The 20,075-nt window shown below is 58.6% G+C and overlaps 1 protein-coding gene across 3 annotated transcripts in view; it reads right to left on the bottom strand.

The window, feature by feature from the left end:
- Window positions 1-6,048: 6,048 nt before the first annotated feature.
- Window positions 6,049-20,075, bottom strand: part of STK32B (serine/threonine kinase 32B) — a 188,965-nt gene continuing 174,938 nt past the window's right edge. For all 3 annotated transcript variants that reach the window (XM_037046033.1, XM_037046025.1, XM_037046030.1), the window contains 6 exons: window positions 15,972-16,075; window positions 14,858-14,974; window positions 12,709-12,834; window positions 10,092-10,223; window positions 8,639-8,703; window positions 6,049-6,223 (listed from right to left, as the gene is read on the bottom strand). In XM_037046033.1, coding sequence (XP_036901928.1) covers window positions 6,085-6,223; window positions 8,639-8,703; window positions 10,092-10,223; window positions 12,709-12,834; window positions 14,858-14,974; window positions 15,972-16,075 — 683 coding nt within the window. In that variant the 3' untranslated portion in view covers window positions 6,049-6,084. The remainder of the gene's footprint in view (window positions 6,224-8,638; window positions 8,704-10,091; window positions 10,224-12,708; window positions 12,835-14,857; window positions 14,975-15,971; window positions 16,076-20,075) is intronic.

Below are 20,075 nucleotides of genomic sequence, written 5' to 3'. Positions count from 1 at the left end.
TATTTTCCCAGCAGACTGGGGTTATGGACTCTGATGATGATGTTCCTGTCTCGTCACTTATCATTGGGCACGAACGTCACTAGGACTTTTTATTGGCATGTTACCTCTGCTCGCCCAGATTAGAGGGTGTCTGTCAGTCTGCTCATTCTCCTGTTTCTCCCCCTCCCTCCCCTTAGTCTGCGGGTTGGAAGCCACAAAGGTCAGCCCGTGAGGTTCTGGGACCGCTGCCAAGGTTTCCGTGAACACCCCTGGCCTCTTGGCATTGGTGGACCGACTGAGGCCTCAGGCAAGGCTGGCTGGCTCTCCGGGACCCAGGACTGGGAGACACTGTCAGGGCAGGCCCTCTCCAGGTGCTTACGTTTTAGGATGAGAGGCACATAGGAAAATGTTTCAGCTCATTACGGATGGAGCTTCCCGGTGGCTTGAGACCTGTCTGGATCCCGGGTTCCCGCTTTGTGAAAAGGGGTGAAAGATTTGGGCCTTGCGGAAACCCAGGGGTGCTGTGGGAGAGCCCAGGCAGAGGGCCTGGCCCGGGGCGCTGCACCTGGTGGGCCCTCTCAAATCTCCATCCCTCCTGCCTGAGCGCCTCAGCCCTGCCACCACCAGAGCCCTCGTCCTAAAATTCACAGTCAACAGAGCGCACAGGACTCTGACCTCAGTCTTTTCACAGGACAAGATAATGATGAAAGATGAAAAGTAAGAAAATATGAGGGCGTGCTCTCTGCTGCGTCAGGTCTCTCTGGTAAAACCGAGCCAGAAGGGCCTGGGTGGGGCCATCACCAATGAAACTGTGACACGTGCTCTCAAACCCAGGGGGAGTCTTGTTAAAAGCCAGATGCTCAACCCAGATCTGTTTTCCCTTCCCCTTTCCTGACAGAACCTCAGTTTGGGTCAGGGGCACGTCACCATGTCCCCTCCCCCCGGGGAAGGTGCCCCCATTGGCAGCCGACAGGAGTGGGGGACTGCTGGTCCAAACCCAGCAGAGCGCTGCCTTCCCCACGCCAGCTGTCGGCGCCAGGTGGATGTGGCCGGTTTTGACCCACGAGCCATCAGGGCAAGGCCGAGGGACTCCAGGGGCGGTTCCCCCGGGCCACACACTGTCCTCGGCCTGGATGGCATGTATTTCAGGTTCAAAACTGACAGGTGGGTAGGCTTATTGGTGTAAAGACCCTCACACACCCAGGGTCCTCCCAAATGTGGGACAGATCCCTCCAGGGATCCAGGCTTAAAAGTGTGATGCCCAGAGCATGCTGGGAGTACACCCACTGTGCCCCCCAGGACTGGGGAGGCCAGGTGAGGCGGTGTGGGCCGGTGGGCAGAGGCCCCGTGGGAGGAGATATGCAGAAGGCCCATGGATACATCCTGGGCTCCTCTGACTCGGGGCTTTGATACAGCAGGGCTCTCCGGCAGCTTGGTAGCTAGTGGAGCGAAGGGATTTTCACACGTTTCCCCTGCCAGGCGTGTCTGCAGTCGACCCTTCCCCTTGCCCTCAGCAGGGAAGAGGCAGTGTGGGCTTCACTGAAGGGTTCGAACTAAACTTCCATGGGGGCCGAGTTGCTAGTGGGCGGGGCTGCCATGCTGGGCGCCCTTGAGCTGGCTTGGGCCACGGTTACATTTGGGGAAGTGGGGCCTCGCTAAGGCTTGGATGGTGGGCTTCTTGCTTCACGGGCACCTCTCACCGGCCCCTGCACTGGGGCGTCAGCTTGGCTGCAGTCGGTTCCTGTTTGGTTATTCTTTCCTGAGTGACCGTGAGAACAGGTGTGGTGGGGGTTGGGGAGACGGGGGAGGGCTGATTCGCAAAAGAGGACTCGGGATCTTCTTTTTTCAATGATTTTATTTATTTATTTTTTAGAGAGAGGGGAAAGGAGGGAGAGGGGAGAGAAACACTAATGTGTGATTGCGATTGCCTCTTGCACGCCCTCTACTGGGGACCTGGCCCAATCCAGGCATGCTCCCTGACTGGGAATCGAACCGGCAACTCTGGTTCACAGGTCGGTGCTCAATCCATTGAGCCACATCAGCCAGGGCATCAGGATTTTCTTGTCCTGCCCAGAACACCACTGAGAACCCTCTGCTCTCACCCTCAATTATTACTATTATTTATTTTATTTTATTTTTTAATCCTCACCTGAAGATATGTTTATTGATTTTAGAGAGAGGGGAAGAGAAGGGGAAGAGGGAGAGACATTGGTTGCCTCCCACACCTGCCCTGACTGGGATCAGACCTGCAGCCTTTTGGTGTAAGGGACGATGCTCCAGCTGAGCCACCCAGCTAGGGCTCCCCATTGACTATTGAGAGTTGACTGACCATGACGTGTGAAATGAATTCTTGTTTAGAAAAAAGCATTGAATGGAGCTTAGAGGCTGGCTGTACAAAATAGATGCTTAGAATTCAGACAATGCAAGGGTAGCAGCGTCATGCTGGGCGGGGCTGTGGGGGGCAGGGGGTAGGTGTGTAGCCCGCACCTCCTGTCTCTGTAGAGAGGGAAGAATTCAAGAGCGTGGGTCCGGGGGGTGGGAATAAACGCAAAGGGGTGAGACACCCAGAGGGCAGTCCCCATGACACCTCTCTCTGACCTGGGAAGCAGCTACTTGTTCTTTGTGACAGTTAGTAATTAAACCCCAGAGGCCTTGCCATGACTTCATGTTCAAGGTCAGAAGAGGAAATACTGAGACACTAGGCATGGGGTGAATCCTCCCAGTGACAAGCATTTGCCAGCTCTGCCCCGTCCACCCCGTGGAGCTCGAGGCCTGGAGTGGGGCGGGCGGGGCACACCGCCCTCAGCGGTCTGGTTCGTGGGGTGGAAATGAAACTGCACAAAGGGGGGACACTAGACCGAGAGCCGCCGGGAGGACTGAGCAGCACAGGAAGGAGGCAGGCAGACCGAGGGTGACTCTCATGATACCCGACTGGAGGGGGGTTATTGACGGGGGCCCACAGAGGGGGAAACGCCCGCCAATCAACCCAGTGGACCATGGAGGTCTCTGCAAGTCCTTTCCCCGGGGGAGCCCCGTGGGGCTGCATGGCCAGCAAGCACGGCAGCTGTGCCTTTTCCGTCGCCCACCCCTGGTCCCAGGGGCGTCCTCTGCTTCAGGGGCCTGCACACGTTCTTGGCCAGGGGCCAGCTGGTGCCAGCTTCAGCTCTGCAGGCCACATGGTCTCTGGGGCCATGACCCGCCCCCTGTAGCTGTAGTGAGAAAGCGCTGCAGACACTGGAAAACACGTGGGCGTGGCCAGGTGGGCCTGAGGGCAGAGGGGTCTAGATCCTGGGTACCCCAAGGGTGGTCCCTGGTGGGTACTGTCGGCAGGCTTGGAGGCTTGTTAGCAATGCAGAGTCTCGGGCCCCTCCCAGACCGGCTGATGGCTTTCTCACCACACTGGGCCCGGGCTCTGTACCCTGGGATCAGGGTTGGGAGGAGGGAGGAGGGAGGACTCAGGTGAACACTCGGGCAATGGCTCTGAAGAAGAGGGGATGGGGGTTGTGCCCTCCGTTCAGACAGCCTCTGAGAAAGCCCGGGGGACTGGAGGGGAGGAAGTCCCGGGAAGGGGCAGTCCGCCAGGCCAGACGCAGGGGGCCGCTGAAAACAAGCTTCACCCCCTTCGAGGATTTGTGCCGGGCTCACTTTCATCTCATTCATCTGGAAATTACTGATTCCCTCTCTGAGCCAGGTGCCATGAGGACTGGGAGATGAGGGCGTGGGGGGCGGGGCAGACAGGAGAGGACCCACCCTCTCCCACTTGAAGGCAAGGAGGATGAGCCGGGGACAGAAGTAGCCCTGCTGCACAGGTGGCAGCAATTGAACTGTGAGAAGGTTCCGGAAGATGCGGGAATGAGTGGAAGAGAAAACACCTGGCGTGGGTTAGTGCCACATGGGAATGAGTGGAAGAGAAAACACCTGGCGTGGGTTAGTGCCACGCGGAGATGGGGAAGGCCTCGTGAAAGCGGAATTTATTGGTCCTTGAGAAACACCTGTTTCAACACGTCCAGACAGGAGTTGAAAGGCATTTCGAGGAGAGTCCCCTTCAGGGACTGCGGAACGGTCTGACCCATAATTTGAGGGCATTTTAAGGGTATTTTTGTTTAGGTGGAGAATTTTCTGCATATTTTCCCTAGTGAATAGATTGCACCTTGTAAGCATGAAATAATGAAGATGATGATAGTAATGATTATGCGATTATAGTAATTATGTAACTTGTGATCAAGTTGGATAGAGCCTTGCATCGCTAAGTTTGGTTTTATTCTCTGGATACGGTAAATACATCACTGACCTGTTATCTGCCACCACCACCCCCCACACAGTGTGTTTCTCGTTAACCTCAAGGTCTTAAAGGCACTATCCCACCCAGCCCCGAATAAGAACGAAGCTGTGGGAAGGAACGTCCAAGAAAGTTTATTCGGAACAAGGAACAATGCCGACTTGAACACAGCCGGGAACACCAGCGTCTCTCCGGCTGCTTCCAGCTCCTGCCCCCAATTCATGAAGCCCACCCACCGAGAAACCCCAGACGTTGCCGGGGTCCCCATGGAGGGAGAGGCAGCCCAGCTGTTCCCTGGAGGGGACAGGGCAGTGCCGGCAGGGAATGAGGAATGACAAGTGTGTGAGACAAGTAAATGGACGTACGTGGGCAACAACATCTAGACATTTCCCTGACTAGAAGGAGGAAAACCAGGACCGTTTAAAAAAATAAAAATAGAAAACCACACATCACATTATAATGCCTCTTGAGGAAACTGAGAGGAAACTGACAGCCTCAGGGATCGATTTACGGTATAAAACGTGAAAACTGGAACTTGGGTGAAAAAATAAACACATGGTGAAACATCCACCTACGGGACATACAGATATTAACGTCACCAGGAATTTAGTTCAAAGAATCCCACACACCGGGCTCATTTCTACAGAAAACCAACCGGATGAGAGAAGAGGGCCGTTCCTCCAGCTGTTGGCCACGCTGCTGAGCGACAGCGGCGTCCATTCAGCGGGTGGTCCTCGCTGGGCGCCTTGCACCCAGGATCAGAGCTAACCCCGTAACAGCCCGCAGGGGGCATTTGTCACCCCGATTTTTAAGCCGAGGACACGGACGCTCACGTGGTGACGCCAGTTGCCTAAGGGCTTCTGAACCCAGGCCTGAGCTCAAGTCTAGGCTTCATCCCTGACACTGCAGCTCCTTCCCCATTCAAGGTGACAGGCCCTCAGGGAGCGTGTTTTCTGCCTGGCCCCACGGTCTTCCTCGGGTAGGCTTCCTATAAGGACCCAGGCCTCCTTACCCCCTTCCCAGGGGAGAATCCTGAAATGGGGTACAGAGAGCCCGATCCCTGCTGTGGGACTCGGTTTGGGGAACTCTGATGGCACTCAGGAGTGACCGATGGGCAGTAACCTGACCTCGTGAGCGGGCACCCACATGCCACCCTGGCCCTGGGGGGGGGACCTGCTGACATGAACAATGGGGTGAGGCAGTCTTCTGTGAACGAGGGGGGGAGGTACGTCTGCAGCCCCAGACCCTGGGGACCAGGCGGGTCTCAGGCCACCCCACCGCAGGAGGCCAGAGCCGGGTTGGCAGAGAACACAGGAAGACACTTCGGTCTGGCTGCAGGCCTGGGGAGGTGGGTCCACAGGAAGGACACACGACACTTCCATATTTTACCTTCGAGCTGCGTTTTAGAAAGTTCTGTCTCAGGAGCCGGACGGACCACACTGCGAGGTCGGGGGTGGAAGTGCACGTCCACCACTACGATCGCACTTGCATGTGCAGAGGCTCCCAGGCGTCAGATGTTGTGCAGGTCTGCTATCCAGCAGGCGTTCCCCCATAGCCGTGCAGTCAGAGGCGGGGCAGAGCTGCTGAACCCCTTTGGCAGATGCCGGAGACCGAGGCACGGGAAGGCCGAGCGAGGCTGGTCCAAGGTCGCACAGGGGATCCTTCTGGCAGCTGGGACCAGAAGCTGGGCTTCCCAGCTCCAGGCCCCAGGCTCCGTCTGCATCTGATGTGGCCAGGGTGAGGCAGGGACTGTCGTGGCACAGAGGGGGACTTCAGTGGGTGGGCACAGATGGGTGCAGACCCTCTGGGTGGCCCCGGGGGCTGGCTTAGCTGCTGCAGCCCCGGGAGCAGGCAGGGCCCAGGATGGTGTTGTTGCAGCCATCCCGGAGCCCGCCCGGGGCCTGGCTCCCCGAGCAGCCCTCGCTGTTTGGGCGCTGGCTGCCCTGCCCCTGCTGCCTCCTCAGCCTGCAAGCAAGCACAGTACCGGCCTGTGTTAGTGACACGGGGAGGGGTGGTGAGACGTCCAGGAGACACTGGGGCCAGCAGAGTGCCCGGGAGCCTTAGCCCACACTTCCCCCCTGTCTGGTGAGTGCAGAGCTCTGGAGCCAGGTGGGCCTGGGCTCAAAGCCCAGCTCAGGTGTGCTCAGGTGAGTTGTTGCCTACGCAGAGCCTCAGTTCCTCCATCGGCACAGTGGAGATAGGAACGCCTACCTCGTGGCCCCCGTGAGGTCTGCAGGCATCGTGGATGTGACTTGCCTGAGCTCGCCATCAGTACAGGTGGTAGGGACCCCACACTGCCGTGCACACCTTTGTACCAAACACCCACCGATGGACCGGCTGTCAAGCGGGGTGGGGGCGGGCAGAGGAAACCCTGGCAGGCAAGGGCATCGTCGGGGACATGGATCAGACTGTCCCACAGGTAAATATCCAAACGGGGGCACCAGACCTAAACAATAGCTCATGAAAGACCAGTGAAGGGACCATGATTCTGAACATTGCATTTCTTAACAGTGGGCCACGGGTCACCTTCTAGTGAATTAAGATGCTAACATCCCTCTGTTTCTGGGCTTCAAGTTCAGGCTCATGCACAATCCCACAGTGGTCACTGCATGAAACCAAGACATTGAAGGAGGAAGTGAGAAGTTGGAGCTCAGGGAGGGACTCGGCTCCAAGCCAGGCTCTTGACTCCTGCTGGTCGGACCATGCCCATCTCCTGAGCCTCAGTTTCCCCAAGTAACATGGGCTCGCAGCCTTCACTTGGCAGGAGGCTTAGGAGATCAGAAAGGTTGTGTGTGAAATACCCAGTGTGGGGCTGGACATGATCGCATCAGTGTGCTCGGCCTTGTCTGAAAGACGCAGGGTTCCACCCAAATGTACTCGACATTAGTAAGTGCGGAGGGCAGACCTGTGGCCTGATTTAAATGAACTTCATGTCCTTTCCACGTGCAGGGCCTTGGGGACGATCCCCAGGTGAGTACAACACAGTCCACAGCCTGCCCGGATCACGGCTGTGAGTGTGTGTGCAGAGTGCATGTGAGTGTGTGTGCGCCTGCACACGCCCATCACATGGGGATGCCCAGTATTGGCAGCGGTGCCCCTGTCTGAGCAAGTCCTCAGCCATGCTGAAACACCAGCTGCAATGCTGTGTTTTACAGGATGGTCACTCGGGGGCCCCTGCCTCCTGTCCTTTGTCCAGTTGCAGGGACCAGGCCCCAGCGTGCTGTCCTGCTGCCCTGAGGCCTGCAGCTCTCAAGTAGGACAACTGGGGAAGATGGCCCCTGTGGAGGAGGGGCTGGGACCCAGAGGGCGGAGTTGAGGTCTGGTAGGTGGGTGGTGTGTGGAGGGGAGGGGGTGGGAGGGGAGGAGGGTGGCCAGTTCCCTGGACGAGGCTAATGTGCGCCTCAGAATCTTCCGAAAATTTTCTCCCCTGCCCTCCATCCTAGGAGACTCGGGCACCTTTGGAGAGAAAATCACACCCAAGTGAGGGGGAAATGCAAGTGACTAAGAGACCTGGGAGAAAGAGAGTGGAATCCATTTACTTCCGAAGCAGGATGGTGCTGGGGAGCGGTCACAACTGCCCTGGGGGACAGTTCTCCAGGGCTTTTGCAAGGTAATCAGGAATCCCTTTCAGATTTCCTTTTAAATGCCCCAAAGCTGGGACTTTGTATTTAAAAATAGTGTGCACACCCAAATACCGTTACACTGAGCCAGCATGGCTGTCTCCAGACTCCTGTACTCCCATTTTAACAGGAAAAAAGATCTTCGAACGCTTCTTCACAGGAGTGGAGCCTAGTGACACAGGAGCCCCAATGCGGGAGAGGTGGCTTCTGACCCTGGTGTGGGGTCAGTCAGGGAAGGCTTCCTGCAGGAGGCGGTGTTTGAGTCGGGCTTTGAGGTCCACAGTTGAGCCCCTCCCAACTCAGCGTCCTTGCTCGTCTCTAGCCAGCGCGGGATGCTGGGGTCCCAGCACAGCCCACACCCATTAAATAATGATAATAATAATGATAATAGTAGTAGTAATAGTAGTAGTAATCATTTTTACTATGCCAGGCATCGTATCAACAGCCTCACTTAATCTGGTAACAACCCCAGTGTAAGGCAGGGGGCCCCACCGGCCAGTGCCGGAGACCAGGCCCAGGACAGCTAAGCACGGGGCCTCAGGCTGCCTGGGCAGCTGCAGCTCAGGACTAGACCCCAGGCAGTTTTGCTCCAGCCCTCGGGCCCCCAACTACCCATAATCCTGCCTCTGTCCCAGCACCCCTGGGCCGGCTCCGTCTGCTCCCCCATTTCCCACAAAGATGCTGAGGCCGAGTGGGGAGGAGCCACGCCAGGTCCACGGCCACTGTCCCTCCAGGGTCACAGCAGCTTCCTGGGACTTACTTCTCTCTGTTGAACACGATGAACTCCTGGCGCACGGTCTCCAGGCCCTGCTGCAGGTGTCCGTTCTGCCGAAGACACAGACCGGGGACTGTGAGTGACCGTGGTGGCGAGGAAAGATTGGTCTAAATGGGACGGGGGAGGCCTGGAGCAGGGGACAGCTAAGGGGCAGCAGCCACCTGCGGCATGGGTAGCTGGGCCAACGGGGCCTGGCAGACAGAGAAGTTTTCCTCAGTGTGAGGTCATGAAATCCAACGTGAACGCCCTTTGGGGTGGGTTATGGATGGAAAATCATCAGCTTGGCTTTCTGGTCACCAGAATGTCCCTTAGACCCAATGAAGCATGAGGGGGTGGGTACATGCAAGGCCACCCTGCAAGGTGCACGTTCCCGTCAGGAACAGGTGCCAGGAGCCACCTGTGTCACCAGTGCTCTGTCACCGCACACTGGGCAGACACCCCCTGCCCCCCGTGTGTCCTTATTAACACACACTCAGGCGGTATAGGGCCTGGGGCCCACCATTCTTCTAGGGTCTCCAGAGACAAGTTAATTTCTTTTAAAGGAAGCAGAAAAAGTAAACTCGTAGTATTCCAAGTTACATCAATCCTCACACCAATATGGTCATAAAATGTAATTTAAAAATGTTTTTATGGAGGAAGGGGCAGTCGAGGGTTGAATCAGGCCCCTGTGAAACATGCGTTGAAGTTTGGAAGTCCTAACCCCGAAGCCGGTGAACGTGGCTTTGCTCGGAGACAGGGTGGTTGCCACTGTCACTAGTTAAGATGAGGTCATACTGGAGAAGGGTGAGCCCCCAATTCAGTGGCAGGTGTCCTTCAAGGAAGGACACAGGGCCATGGAGGGGAAAATGCCACGTGACGACGGAGGCAGAGGGAAAGTGACGCAGCCACAGCCAAGGACCTCTGGACGGCCGGCCACCACCTGCCGCCAGGCGATGCGGGGCGGACCCTCCCTTCAGCCTTTGGAGTGAGCCTGCCTCTGCCAGTACATTGATTTTGAGCTCCTGGCTCCCAAAGGGTGAGAGAATAAATGTCACTTATTTTAAGCCACCAAGGTTGTGCCACTGTGTTACGGCGGCCTAGAAAACAAACACCTAAGGCCAGCGTGCCCGGGGCCCCACGGAAGTCACAGTGCGGCCCTGGCTGTCTCCCCAGCACGAAACCTTTCCCAAGGGTACTCAGGAGGACTCGGCACCCTTGGTCTGCCCCTGCCTGGGGACACAAGAGGCCCCCCTGCCTGGGGGACAGAGCTAACCAAATGATCAGAGCACAGACCGTGGCTCTGTTCCCAGTTCCATGCAGTGAAAGGCCACGTACTGGACGAGGCATCTCATTTACAGCAAGTGAAAGTTTCTGGGTGGGTGGCCTGGTATGCCCCCTCCCCCACCGCCCAGTCACCCCCACGGAGTGCAGCACCCCGGCCACACCCACACAGACTCACCAGAGGACAGCTGCCCTTCGAGCCATCTCTGGACCTGCTCTTTGCCAGTCTCTTCTTCTTCTTGTGCAGTGGCTTGGACTCGAGAATCATCTCCTCCAGTTCGAATGTGGGGTCGCAGTTCAGTCGCCCTTTCTGAAAGGAGAGCACAGTTTCTCTTTGTCCCACCTACCGCCGGGCTGCACCTCCTCTTGTCCGTCCATCACCCAGTCACTCACACCGCAGGCGATGACCGCTCACCACTGTTTTGCGTTGCTCACGTGCACTTTTCCTGACGAAAAGCAGCACATTCCCACTGTACACGTCTCCGTTTCCCCGTAATGCTCCCCTGCCCACCGTGGACGAGCCCGCCATTGCCATCCCCGTGGACTCCCTGCTACGTGCGTCGGCCTCTTGAGGCTGAGTTCAGTTTTCCAGTCTGCCATCCCCACACCAACACTGTCTTCTATAAATATCATTTTCAATTGTTCAGTTTAGAAATGCCATTTCTGATCAAATTCCTCCCAATTTCCAGTCCTGATTATCTGCTCCTGTTGCAGCGACCGGAGCCAGTGGCCTGGTCTGGCCCTCCTGCAGGCCTCGGCCCCACCTACTGTGGTCAGGAGGCCTCCGGCTCTCCCTGCCTTCCAGACCTGGGATCCGAACGCTCAGGGGGCCTTTGTCTGTCTGGAGACCCAGCAAAGCCACGTGGTTATAACGTCAGCGGCTCTGGAGGCACAATCTCTCCAAGGGAGCAGGTCAGACTTCGGGCCCAAGTCTCTGCTGGCCTGATGTATCTGCCCCTCATTCATTTACTCGTTCACTCATTCATTCCAAGGCAGGCTCTGGGTGCAGACTGCTGAGGTCATCTGGTCCTGCCAGTTTCTCACCAAGCAATCCTGGCAAGTCTCCCAGCCTGAGACTCCCCACAGGATCACTTCCCGGTGCAAGGTGTGGCACCCGGAACACCACCCTACAGGCTGTTATCATTCGTTCATTCATTCACTCGTGCTCACTGAGGAGGCCCCGGGCTTCTCTGCTCCTGCAGAGTCCAGCTGGTGCAGCCTGGTCCCCATTGTGGGAGTTTCAGGAGGATGGCAGCCTCACTGAAAGGGGACATTGCGTCAACCTGGGCACATCTGAAGTGGGGTGACCAGTGAGGCTGCCGTCATATGTGGAGAAGGTAGGGGCTGGCTGGGAAGCACCCCCGCCCTGGAAGCAGGGCCTATGTTTGCCACTTGTCCAAAACCTGTTCCTGAGACCCTCATGTGGGCTGGCTGCTGTGTTTCACGCTGAGTCTGGAAGGAGTGGGGGGAGGCGAGAGAGTGCCCCGTGGACGAGAACGGCATCCCTGGAAGAGGGGGAGCGTGGCCAGAGGTGCACCGCAGGCTCCTCCGGGTGTGAGGGAAGCACGGGTCCTCCACCTGAGGGCTTGTGTGGGACTGAGTGCATATGCGAGGGTGTGTTTGTGTGAGAGCAAGTGTGTAGTGACGGCATGTTGGAGAGTAAGTGTGCATGTGAGTGTGTGAGTGTGCATGAGTGTGTTTGGATGGGGCTGGGGAGGAGCGGCAGGTGAGGACCAAGGAGACAGGCGTCGCCAGAGCAGGCATTCAGCCAAGGGCACTCAACGTGACCTCCAGTGGGTGCATTAATGAAACCAGCAATGAGACACTCACACACAAGACATAAACACACCACACACATGCACACCACACTGTACACACACTCACGCCACATGGCACACAGCTCGCAGTTGGCCCAGCAAAGCCCTCCAACTCCCACGGGGGTAGGAAGGGGAAGGGTGGTGACTGAGCAGCCGCTCTGTTCCCGGCCTGCCCGGGGCACCTGGCTTCTACACCCCACTTGTTTCTCCTACTGTCTGAGGGGTGCATGAGGGGACAGGGAACCAGAGGCAGCCCAGGGGTGAGGAGGCAGGTCAAGGCAGCTTCCTCTGGGTGGAGCCCTAAGGAATTCGGGCTGGGCAAGTGCACAGTGGCCTGGGCAGCAGCAGGGGAGGTGCCCAGGCCTAGAACACGGAGGCAGAGGGTTCTGTTACCACCGAGCCAGCACCTCTGCAGCGTGGCTGGGAGGGAGGTGGGGACACGGGTGGGCTCAGAGGACCGCAGGGCCAGACCTCCAATGACGCGGTGCCAGCCTAACCGGGCAGGGACACGCTGTCTGCTCGTTGGGAGAGCCATGAAGAAACCAGTGTCACCAGGCTGTGCCGCCCCAGCAGCAAGTCCAGGGCACAGACGGGTGGGGGAGGATGTGAACTCAGAAAGAGCCCATGCGTCCCAAACACCGTCTGCAAAAGGGGAAGCCCTGGATTCTGGTAGGAACGATTTGGGGAAACATTTTTGCATCAAATGGAGCAACAGAGTCTTTAAAATAATCTGACATAAAACACGGCTCTGGGAAGTCAAGGGTCGGCCCCCACACCTACCACCTGGGGCCTCAGCAAGTCTTTTCCCCTCTTCTGCACTTGTGGTGTGAGTGTGCGTGCATGTGAGTGTGTGCAATGCATGTGCGTGTATGAGTGTGTGTGTCTCCGGGTGGAGCCAGCCACAGGGGCCCTCCCTCCAGCACAGCAAGGCCAGGACCCTGCCGAGGGCGGCGGGCCACCACCCGGGCCCCCACTCACGTGTGGCACGAAGCTGGGCGTCAGCGCCTTCTCGAACACCGCATCCCAGTTCACGTCGGCCAGGTAGGGTGCTCTCTGGACATCGCCGAGACTGGACAGGCGGCTCTCGGGGTCCTTGGTCAGGAGCTGGGGACACAGGGCAACCACGCTTGCTTGAGCCAAGTGACACCAAGGTTAGCAGGCTCTGCGGGCGGGGTCATGGGGACCTGAGGGGCCTCTTCTTTGTGTGCTCTGGCGGTGCTGTGCCCTGCCCGGGGGGCTGTCACCGGAAGTGTCACCTGTGCTCCTCTCTCTACAGCAGGGAGGGACCCAGAGGTCAGGCTGCTTCTACAAGGTCACCCAGCCAGGGACTCTTTGGGCAGGAACTCAATTTGCCCTCGGGGACTACAGCCCTGTGCCAGGCTCGCCCTCTTGTTTCACGCTGAGTCTAGAAGGAGGGGTGGGAGGTGAGAGACTCCCCCGTGGATGAGAACGGCATCCCTGGGAGGGGGAGCGTGGCCAGAGGTGTACTGCTGGTGTCTGCAGGTGTCTGCAGGTGCTTCCTTCAACCTCACAGGTGTCTGCAGAGGCTTCCAATTAAAAATAAAAACAATCAGCCACCTTGTCTTTTCAGCTTGAAAATGGGACATACAAAGTGTCGTCAAATCTACCCTGGACAGTATGAGGTGACCCCTGTGGTCAGAGGCCTGACCTCACTGGTAGCCAAGGGAACGCTTTTAGCTTCTTCTCAAACAGATGTCTCCTGAGAAGGGCGACAAAGTATAAAGATGGCCGCAGACTGCGGCCTCGTACCCAAACGGGCCTCTACCTGTCCACACTCCACCTTATTGAGTGCAGAGGACACCAGGGATACGACCACAAGGGCAGCCTTGCGGGGGCTGCTGGGTGCTCTGTGCTGGTCTAGGAGCAGGGTGGTCACCCCTCCGTGTCCAGGTAACGACCAGGACGAGACCCAAGGAGGACTAGGCAGGTCGATAGCCACCTGCCAACAGGAGGGAACCACTGGGAGTCGGAGCCCCCCGATGGTTGGTCTGTCACTACAGCAAGTGGGCCCGAGTCACCCCCGTGACAGACCCCTGGTGGGGCCCTGTCTGCTGACCCGGCGGCCTCTCCTTAGGGGCAGTCCCCGCATGAGTGGAGTGGATTCAGAGACCCCACTGCACTGCCATGCAGGGGCTCAGCGGTTGGGGCAGCTGCTGTCTGACTCACTGCGGGGCTGGGGAGGGCCCTGGCGGGTGCAGAGGGCTCCCCATGATTCGCCGACCGGTCGGGCTAAGGACACTGACTTCAAGGACCAGGCGGTGAATCTGCTGTACAGCGAGTCAACTCCTCAGTCACTCAGTGTGTCCATTACAGCAGGGGGCGGCAGGCAGAGCTGGGCAGGCAGAGCTGGGCGGGCAGAGCTGGGCGCGGAGCTCGGACAGCTTAGCTCAGACCCCGCCTCTGCCCCTAATGCCCTGTGGCATGGATGGGGCCCTCTCGCTTTCCAAAACCTCAGTCTCCTCAGCTGTACTGTGGGGATCACACTACCCCTCGGGTGTAACTGGGGGTCACGTGAGTGGCGCCCCCAGGGCCCCAGGTCAACGCTGGCCCATACCCTCCAGTGCATTTGACTCCGCGTCTTGGAGGGTCCAAGTGACCAGAGCTGAGCGCCGGCCTCAAAAGGAGGGTGCCGTGACCCCTGCCCTCCGGCGGGCCTCACAGCCACTCGGAAGGCTTATGAAAATGCAGCTGCCAGGGCCCACCCCGGTTCCTGGCTCGGAGGGGTGGGGGTGGGGCAGCGGAGGGGCTGCTGCCTGGCGGGCCACGCCCTGAAAACAGCTTCTGTGCCAGCAGCAGTTCTCGCAAAGAGTCAGGGGTTGCCCGATCTCCCAAGGCTCGGTGCATTAAAAGGCCGATTGTAGCAAACGTCTCACAGAGCCACCGTGTCACGTACTTCTACATAGCAGGAGCTAGCAGCCGTGTGAAAGAGCCTGTGCCTTGGTGGCCAGAGACAGTGCTCCACACCAGACTCCGCCGCCCAGCGGCTTCGGGACCCTGAACGCAAGTTAGAGCCCCCTGCTCTACTTCCTCGTCCCCTAACTGGCTGGCTCGCCTGGCCTGTGCCCTGACCTGGCCCCCCCCAGGCAGGCCGGTGGCGTCTCCTCACCTTCTTCAGCAGGGCGACCATGCCCTTGCCCCACGTGGAGGAGTAGTGCACGCACTCCACCTTGAACATGTGTAGGACCTCGTCGACGGGCGTGGCCGAGTGGATCTCGTACGGCCTCTGCGGAGGGCAACAGGCAGAATTAGGGGGGCACCGCTGATGGGGACAGGGGACAGGAGACAGCGAGGGCGCGGTTGGCACTGTGCGATCACCGGGAACGGATGCCTCTTCCCTGCAGGCAGTGCTGGGTGTCCCACAGCAGAGCAGGTGGCCCGGACCCATGGGCCACCAGTGACCAGGCCCGCAGATCAGTGTGGGCACCGGCCAGCGGGCGCTCCGTTAAGGCTGAGGAAGGTTGAGTTGACGAGGTCACATGGCCGGTAAGCAGCAGAGGCACGATCCACACCCAATGGCCTGACTCCAGAGCCCCCACTCCTGGCTCAGGTTGGGGGCCTTGGGGTGTGGCCCGGGGAGGTTGGCATCACCAGGGGCCCAGCCACACCTCAGTCACAGCCCCCACTTCCCGGCCTGGCTGGCCCTGTGCGGGTCGTGGTGACTTGGTCATAATTCTTCTGGCTCAACAAAGCGGGGAGTTATTGTCACACAGCTCCCTTCTCCACCTTTGGCTATTACGTTTAAGTGAAATAATGGGAAAATGCGTGCCGAATGCCCCAGGACACTGAGCTAGGGGCTGGGGAGACGGGAACAGACAGGAAGATGGCACATCCGTGGTCTGCACCCCGCGGAACGTGAGGCAGGTGCACCGCACTGTGGGCGCAAGGAGACCGGCACTCGAAACCACCAGACCAAGTGGCTTCCTGGGTTTGAGCTGCCACTGATCAGCAGCTGATCGTGGCACATGACAAGATCGCCTCTGGACATCCGAGGGGCTGGACCAGAAGCTCGAAAACGCTCAGGGACCTCAGAGCTGACACTCAGGCCACCAGGACTGGCACCCAGGGCTCACTCCTCACACAGGGCTCCTTCCTGCCATCCTGTGCCATCCCAGCAGAATGGTGTGCTGACTCCACACCAGCCAAGTGCCACCAAGTGCCACCTAGTACGACCCTAGCACCCACCCTGGCCCCCGTGCCCACCATGCAGGTGTGAGTCTCACCCAGCCTCGCAGTAGCTCGTAGGCCGTGACGCCCAGGGACCACCAGTCCACGGGGTACGAGTACCCGGGGCCTCCATCCACGCACACCTGGAACACCTCTGGGGCTGCCAAAGACAGGACAGAGAGAATGTCATCGTGACCTCAGTTCACACTCACGACCCCTTAGGGAGGGGGCGCGGGGACAGAAACCATGAGGTCAGTTTCCCACCAGCTGCACCATGAGCTTCCTGCCCCTATAAGCTAGGGGTTGGCTCCAGAAAAGCTGCAGGCGTCACCGGAAACACTGGTGTGACCACCTGGGCAGAACAGTTGGTGCCCTGTGTGTGTGGTGGGGGCAGGGCGCCTACCCTGCAGATTGAGGGGCAGCCCCCAGAGGCAGTGCATTGGGTGGAGTGTGAACCCCACCAGCACGGGGAATGGGTGGGCAAGGTCTGAGTTAAAAGGGAAAAACCACACCCAAGGGGCTGAGAACTTCAGTGACGGTCACTCTGCTTCCGGGTCGGGAGGCGCAGCAACCAGGGGAAGTTTTTTTTTTCTTTTAAAGATTTTATTTCTTTATCTTTAGAGGGGAAAGGAAGGAGAGGAGAGAAATATCAATGTATGGTTGCCTCTTGTGAGTCCCCTGCTGGGAACTGGCCTGCAACCCAGGCATGTGCCCTGACTGGGAATCGAACCACGATTGTGTGGTTCACAGGCCCACGCTCAATCCACTGAGCTACACCAGCCAGGGCTAACAAGGGAAGTTTAGAGCCCTCTGCCTACTGCCGTCTCGGAGGAAGTTTATTTCAGCAGACGTGGGGCTGGCCCCAAATGCCCGCAGTCGGTAACGCCAGGGACTGAAGGCATGTTGGGGGTGTCAGGAGCTGGCGCGGACAATGGTCTGGAACTAGCCTGTGGTGGTGGCCACACGGCATTGTGAATGTGCTAAGTGACACAGAATTGCTGCTTTAACTCGGTTAATTCTGTTATGCGAATTTCACCTCTGTTAGAAAGACGCGAAGGAAGGATGGAGGGGCGGAGGGGATTCGCCTTGTTGCCTCACCCCACCTCACTGGGCTGGGAGTGCACCCTGAGCTCTAATTGCTCAGTTTGGCCTCCGGGAAAATCTAGTGAAATGTCTATAATTTCAAGCAAATCCATTTGCAGATACAATTCCGTTTTGCAGTTGTCAGAGCAGCCAGAGTCTCCCCCAGGGAACCACCCCACGCTGTGATCGGAAGCGCCTGGACTCGGGTATTGGACTGGCATTTGGGCAGTGTGGCGACGGGAAGGCACCCACGCTCAGGTCTGGGTGCCGAGGTGGCCGCTGGACCCTCGGCCCAACGCGTCTCAGTTTTGGGAACGGGATACAGCCATTTGTTCAGAGAGTGGTTAGGAGGATTCAGTGAGACGACGCCCAGGCCTGGCGGGCTCGCTTGGGCCGAGAGCTGCGGGAATCTCAGGCAGGATCTTTATCAGCGAACTCGGATGCACGCACCCCTTCCTGGCAAGCTTAGCCTCCCCACTGTCCCCCCATTGCCCAGAAGCCTGGGCCCCTCCTAAACTTCATCCCCTGCATCCTCGTGACCTAACGGTCCACAGACCCTGAGTTTTGCATTTTCTGCATGTCTCTGTCCCCCTCTCATCTCTCCTAGATCTGCCTGCATTCAGCAATGCAGGTCCCACTTGTTCATGGAGTGTCTCGCGGGAGACGTGTGGCCTCCTAGCACGCGTCGGCCCCGAGCGGCGCTGTGGTCCCTCATCCCGCCGGGCCCGCCCTGAGCCCCCTTCCCTGCCTCGCCATCTGCACACATCCTCCTCTAGGCTGAGGGCCCCCCAGACGAGCAGTCATGTGGTTCCCTGCGAGTGTCCCCAGGGTCCCACAGCAGCTGGGCTGTCCACGTGCTCAGACCAAGTGGGAGGCAGGGACGCCCCGTGAGTAGGGGAGGGGTGGTGTGTGTCAAGGTGTTCCCTGGAACACCCGCCAGCCCCGAGCCCACCCGGTGCTCAGGGTAGAAACGGCAGCTACCGGATTCTCTCCCGGCTGTCACGAGCCGTCAAGCGACAAACGTCTGGAGTCTATGAAAGATGACATTCTTTTTTCCCTTTCATGCTTGGGGCTGATGATAGAACATACCATTTATGTCATAATCCATATGCCACAAAAATGACTGCTCTGGTGGCCCGGAATCACAGCGCCATATGCACTTAGGGCTGAGGTGCAGGTACGCGACTATTCTCGTCACTCCACGTACAGGTGACGGAGCCGGCGCAACCGCGGGGCGCCAGGTGCTCGGTGAAGGGTTACGCGTGTGGCCGCTCCGCACCCTCCCAGCCACCCAGCCACCCAAGTGCTCTGGTGACTCCCACTTGTCAGATGAGGCAGTGGGGGCATAAAGGGGTGTGGTGGGCTGAACTGTGTGCTCCCAAAATGTGGTCGGGCGCTGACCTCCAGCACCTGAGAACGGGGCTCACTCAGAAATAGAGTCTTTGCAGGTACAGTGGAGGTGAAGATCTCAAGGTAAGATGTAGCGTCCACCCTGAATGTCTTTAGAGGAGGAAAAAGAGGGAGACCGAGACACAAAGAAGGCTGGGCAGGAAGCAGAGACGAGAGATGCAGCCACAGTCCTGGGGACCCCTGGAGCCACCAGGAGCCGCCAGAGGCAGGAAGGACCCTTCCCTGCAGCCTTCAGAGGAAGTGTGGCCCTGTGGCACCTTGGTGATATTGTGCCCCCAGAACATGAGAGGGTGACCTCTGCTGTCTCCAGCTACCACACCTGTGGGTCTGTTGTGCAGCCTGGGATGTGGATGTGGGGCGAAGACAGTGCCCCAGCTGGTGTGGCCGAGCGGGGCAGTCTCCCCTGGGTTTCCGACTCCAGAGTCCTTTCTCCAATGCTGCGGTATCCGCCAGGAGTGATGGGAAGACCTGAGGATGCATGGGTCCTGGCGCGCCCTCACGCCTTCCTCCCTGCCCTGCCCTCCTACAGCCTGGAGCTCAGCCAAGTATGCAGCAGGCACTTGATAAATGCACAATTGGCTCTTTCACCACTGAGGCCCCAGAGCTGGTCCACCTCACGGCCTCCAGGTCAGTGTGGCAGTGGCAAAGGGTCCTGTGGATGCCACCCTCTGGGACCAGAGCCCTAGGCGGATGGAGGAAGGGCAGTGTGATCTGTTACCACAAAGGATGCAAGGGGAGGGGCAGGGGGAGGGACTGGGCAGACAAGCCTCCTGGGCTCAGATAACTGGTGGCTTCCCACTGCTGGGAGAGGATGGGACCGATGAGGGGGACCCGCCCCCAAGACAACAGGTGCGGACCCCCGAAGATGCCCTGAATGAGAGAACAGAGCAGTGCTGCACACTCCTCCCCACCCCCAACAGGCCGGCAGGTGTCGGGCGGCGGGTAACGAAGGTCTGCTGCCCAGGGACAGAAAGGCAAGAGTGACCCTCTGTGTGCAGGCCCACCGGACGGCCTAAAGCCGGAGGTGGGACAGCACACGGAGCAGACCCTTCGGCAGCCCCCTCTCAGCCCGACCCCAGAAGAGGCACGTTGAGAGCGACCAGGCAGCAAGAATCCCGAACAGGCTCAGACCCTGGTGAGAGGGGCTCGGTTCTTCCTCCCCTCCCCCCCCCAAAAAAAATGAAGGGACAGTCCTTTGAACAGATGACGCTGGGACAACGGGGTGGCCAGGTGCCCCCAGAGGAAGCTGGACCCACACCTCGTGCCGTATTCAACGATGACCCCAGAAGGGATGTGTCTCCCAGATAAAACCCCAAAGCATCGGGCGGCGACCAGAGAGGACTGGGCGGATCCTCGTGAGCTCGTGTGAGAAAGAGAGTTTCAGAAGCGACACCAGATCTGTGATCAATAAAGGAAAAACTGGACTTCATCAACGCTGAAGACGGAGCTTTTAAAAGCTTCTGCTTTATAAAGACTCTAAAGATGCCGGAAAGACAAACCACTGTCTGGTTGGAAATGTACGAACAGCACACACCCGAGAAGGACTGGCGGCCGGTACCTGTACAGACTCTCAAAGGGCTTAGTCAGGAGCGAGCGACCCAGTACGCTCACAGGCAGGTGACTGGAAGGGCCCTTCACAGGGAGGGCACGGCGAGCGCAAACAGCGA

The sequence above is a fragment of the Sturnira hondurensis genome, unplaced genomic scaffold (assembly GCF_014824575.4).
Source record: "Sturnira hondurensis isolate 20B ecotype Veracruz unplaced genomic scaffold, ASM1482457v3 Scaffold0000780, whole genome shotgun sequence".
NCBI lineage: Eukaryota > Metazoa > Chordata > Mammalia > Chiroptera > Phyllostomidae > Sturnira > Sturnira hondurensis.
This window is presented reverse-complemented; position numbering and strand designations above follow the sequence as displayed.